This window comes from Rhagoletis pomonella, unplaced genomic scaffold (genome assembly GCF_013731165.1).
Source record: "Rhagoletis pomonella isolate Grant_MI unplaced genomic scaffold, Rhpom_1.0 Rhpom_scaffold_07752, whole genome shotgun sequence".
Classification (NCBI taxonomy): domain Eukaryota; kingdom Metazoa; phylum Arthropoda; class Insecta; order Diptera; family Tephritidae; genus Rhagoletis; species Rhagoletis pomonella.
The window spans coordinates 4,119-7,711 of record NW_023466279.1 but is presented as its reverse complement, the minus strand read 5'-3'; the positions used below and the strand labels follow the sequence as shown (position 1 = coordinate 7,711).

General features: G+C 42.0%; 1 protein-coding gene across 1 annotated transcript; it reads left to right on the top strand.

The window, feature by feature from the left end:
- The first annotated feature begins 848 nt into the window (after positions 1–848).
- On the top strand, positions 849–2,984 carry LOC118755877. Its single transcript, XM_036490682.1, has one exon. The coding sequence runs from the start codon at positions 849–851 to the stop codon at positions 2,982–2,984; it is 2,136 nt and encodes a 711-aa protein (XP_036346575.1).
- The last annotated feature ends 609 nt before the right edge of the window (positions 2,985–3,593 follow it).

Genomic DNA, 3,593 nt, shown 5'->3' with positions numbered 1-3,593 from the left:
ATGAAGATGAAGATGAAGATGAAGATGAAGATGAAGATGAATATGAACATGAACATGAACATGAACATGATCATGAGCATGAAAATGAAGATGAACATGAACATGAACATGAACATGAAAATGAACATGAACATGAACATGAAGGTGTAGATAAACATAAACATAAACATTAAAAGCGATGAGGAAGAAAGTGATAGGGATCAAAAGGAAATACAACTGAAGAATGTGCGATGTTATATTGTGATGTGTTATGCTACATATGATATGTTATTGAATCTAATGCTATTCTATGTTATGTTATGCTAAGTACTAAGCTAAACTCCCCTCCACTTAACCCATTCCAACAAATTTTATTTCAGCCCAACTCAACTCACATAAACTATCCTTAATTTTAGCGGTTGAATTTCGACCGCTGGGCGAACACTAGTATAGATAAATGGAGATACATCAAATCAAAGCTAATAAAATTCTCCATAAACCATATATACACCACTCTCCGATAGGACTGAAAGAAAAGTAAGTTACTCATACGCCACGTACACCTGAGTAACACGCTTTTCTGCCCATTTGTTCATTAAAAAAAAAAAATAAAAAGCTGGAATGATGGAATGATTGAGTGGGTGGGAAAAGACAGGTGGAAGTAGGAAATCATCACTCTTCTGCAGTCATTAGTTTGGCACATTTGGCAGGTGAACTTGCTCACGCTTGCCTGAAAGGCTCCTAGCCTTTTAGTGTTAGCTTCCTGGTGGTGCCGTGCGGGTTGGTGTTCAACGAAGCTTCCAGAAAGTACACTGGCCCTATGGGAACAGACCATAGACCAGAAAACTGACATTCCAAAGTGGGAGGATATGGACAGGTTCCTATCCAATAGATTCCAAACTTTGGAAACTCTAGCGGGGCTAAAGGGTACAACAACTGTGAAAGCTCCAAAGCACCAACCCGCACGGCACCACCAGGAAGCTAACACTAAAAGGCTAGGAGCCTTTCAGGCAAGCGTGAGCAAGTTCACCTGCCAAATGTGCCAAACTAATGAGCACAAGTTACGCAACTGTCCACAATTCCTCAACAAAACACCTGCTGATAGAATCGATTTTTTGAAAAGCAAAAAATGGTGCCTGAACTGTCTTAGTACTGGACATACCGTGTCAAGATGCACAAACCCATTTAATTGTATAAAGTGCCACTCGCGACACAACACGCTCCTTCATATTGAGACAGCTCAAACAAAGGCAACGACACTTGGGACCTCTTTGGATTCTGCGACTAATTCTGCATCAACATCCAATCAGGCCCAAGCCAAACGCAATTCAACAAAGTCAAACAAGCATACAAGCAAAAACGTGAAGTCTTGCTATGCGAATACAAACACAGGTGTGTTATTAGGGACAGCACGCGTCAACATTTATCTCAATGGTACGAACTATTCCGCTAGAGCACTTATTGATTCTGGTTCAGAGTGTTCTTTCATTACTGAAAGACTAAAACGCAGAATTCACTTGCCGTCAAAGCGTATGCATGCCCAAGTTTCGGGCATCACTAATACAACTACGGCGCAGGTTAAAGAAGCGTGCAACATCGAATTGCGGTCTCCTGTTGACCCGTTGTTCCGCTTAAATACCTCTGTGCTCGTGCTAGCACAACTGACTGGAAATCTTCCTACTTGCCACATTAGTGCAGTGACTAAGCAAGCATTTCCAGATCTAATTCTAGCGGATAAACGATTTTTCGTCAATGAACCCGTAGACCTTGTTCTGGGTGGCGACATATATCCACAAATTATTCTGAGCGGGCTTAAGAAAAACATATTAAACACACTTCTGGCCCAAGAAACAGTATTTGGCTGGATAATAACAGGGCGAACTGATACCTCGAATCCAGGAACGAATATCGTCTCATACTACAGCGAAGCTAGTCTGGACAAGCAATTGAGTGCCTTTTGGGAGCTTGAGGAGATTCCAAAGAACAAGAGCCTTAATGAAGACGACAAGTACTGCGAGGAGCTGTATCAGAAGACAACCATACGAAATAATAAAGGAAAATACATCGTGTCACTACCATTTAGGAAAGATTTTCCAGGAAATATTTCCCTAGGCCCATCCCTTAAAAGAGCATGTTCTCAATTTTACCGGAATGAGACACGGCTGGCCAAGGATCCCGTCCTGCAAAAGGAATACAATAGGGTTCTAGCGGAATATGAAACGCTTGGGCATATGTCGAAAATAACAAATCCCATACCCGCAGACTCGTCTGATAATTATTTTCTGCCGCACCACGCTGTTATAAAGGCAGAAAGTACTTCAACGAAAGTACGCGTGGTGTTCAATGCCTCAAGCCCAACGGCGAATGGCAACAGCCTAAATGACGTACTTTTCCCAGGACCAGTACTTCAGGCAGATCTTCCGATACTAATACTCCGTTGGAGACTATACAAATATGTGTTCAACAGTGACATCGAGAAGATGTATAGGCAAATTCTGGTACATAACAACCATACTAAGTATCAGAGGATTATTTTTCGCACTAACCCGAATGACCCGATCAGTCTGTACGAATTAAAGACTGTCACGTTCGGCATCAATTGTGCTCCTTATCTGGCTATAAGGACACTTTTACAATTAGCTGACGATGTGCAAAGCTCCCATCCAATAGCCTCTAACATACTACGAAAATGCATGTATGTCGACGATGTATTGTCTGGTGGACACACTATCGATTCAGCAATAAAAGCCAGAGATGAGATATCGGAAGTGTTGCAATCAGCCGGTTTTCCACTTCGAAAGTGGACAGCCAATAGCGAGCAAATACTTAATGGCATACCAAAAACAGATCTACTTAGCGAAGATTTTTTGGCATTTGAAGATACCAGCGCAGTCAAGGCTCTTGGAATAAGATGGAATGCCCATACGGATCTTTTCTATTTTATAGCAAGGCCATTGGAGAAAAGCGATGCTGTTACGAAAAGAGCGATACTATCTGCCATATAATCGTAGCCAAAATCCTTATGCAAAATATTTGGCTGGAAGGCACAGATTGGGATGAGACTGTGTCTTCGACCACTCTAGACCGATGGCAGAACTTTACCCAACATTATAACGAAATTGATAAGGTTCGTATACCGCGATGGGTATACTTTTCTCCAACGGATGAAATACAAATACACGGATTCTGTGACGCATCGGAGAAAGCATATGCCGCCTCTGTGTATATGCGTGTCAAAAGAGATAGCAAAGTTTTTATTAACCTGCTTTTGGCAAAAACCAGAGTTGCTCCTGTTAAAACCATATCGCTACCCCGACTGGAACTTTGCGGAGCGGTACTATTGGCGGAAATAGTTGATTCAATAATCAACAATCTCAACTTAGGGCATATCAACATACATCTGTGGACCGATTCCACAATTGTTCTCGCTTGGATTCGTAAGCCTCCGTGTTCATGGTCAACTTTCGTTGCCCATAGAATCACAAAAATTGTAGAGAAAGTCGGAAACAAGAATTGGCTGCATGTGGATTCGGCATCAAATCCAGCAGACTTAGCGAGCAGAGGACTTCCAGCATATGAATTGGTCAACAATTCGTTGTGGTGGCAGGGACCTT

Excerpts from the sequence above, each read along its gene's own strand:
- LOC118755877 (XM_036490682.1), top strand. The coding sequence starts at position 849 with ATGGACAGGTTCCTATCCAATAGATTCCAAACTTTGGAAACTCTAGCG.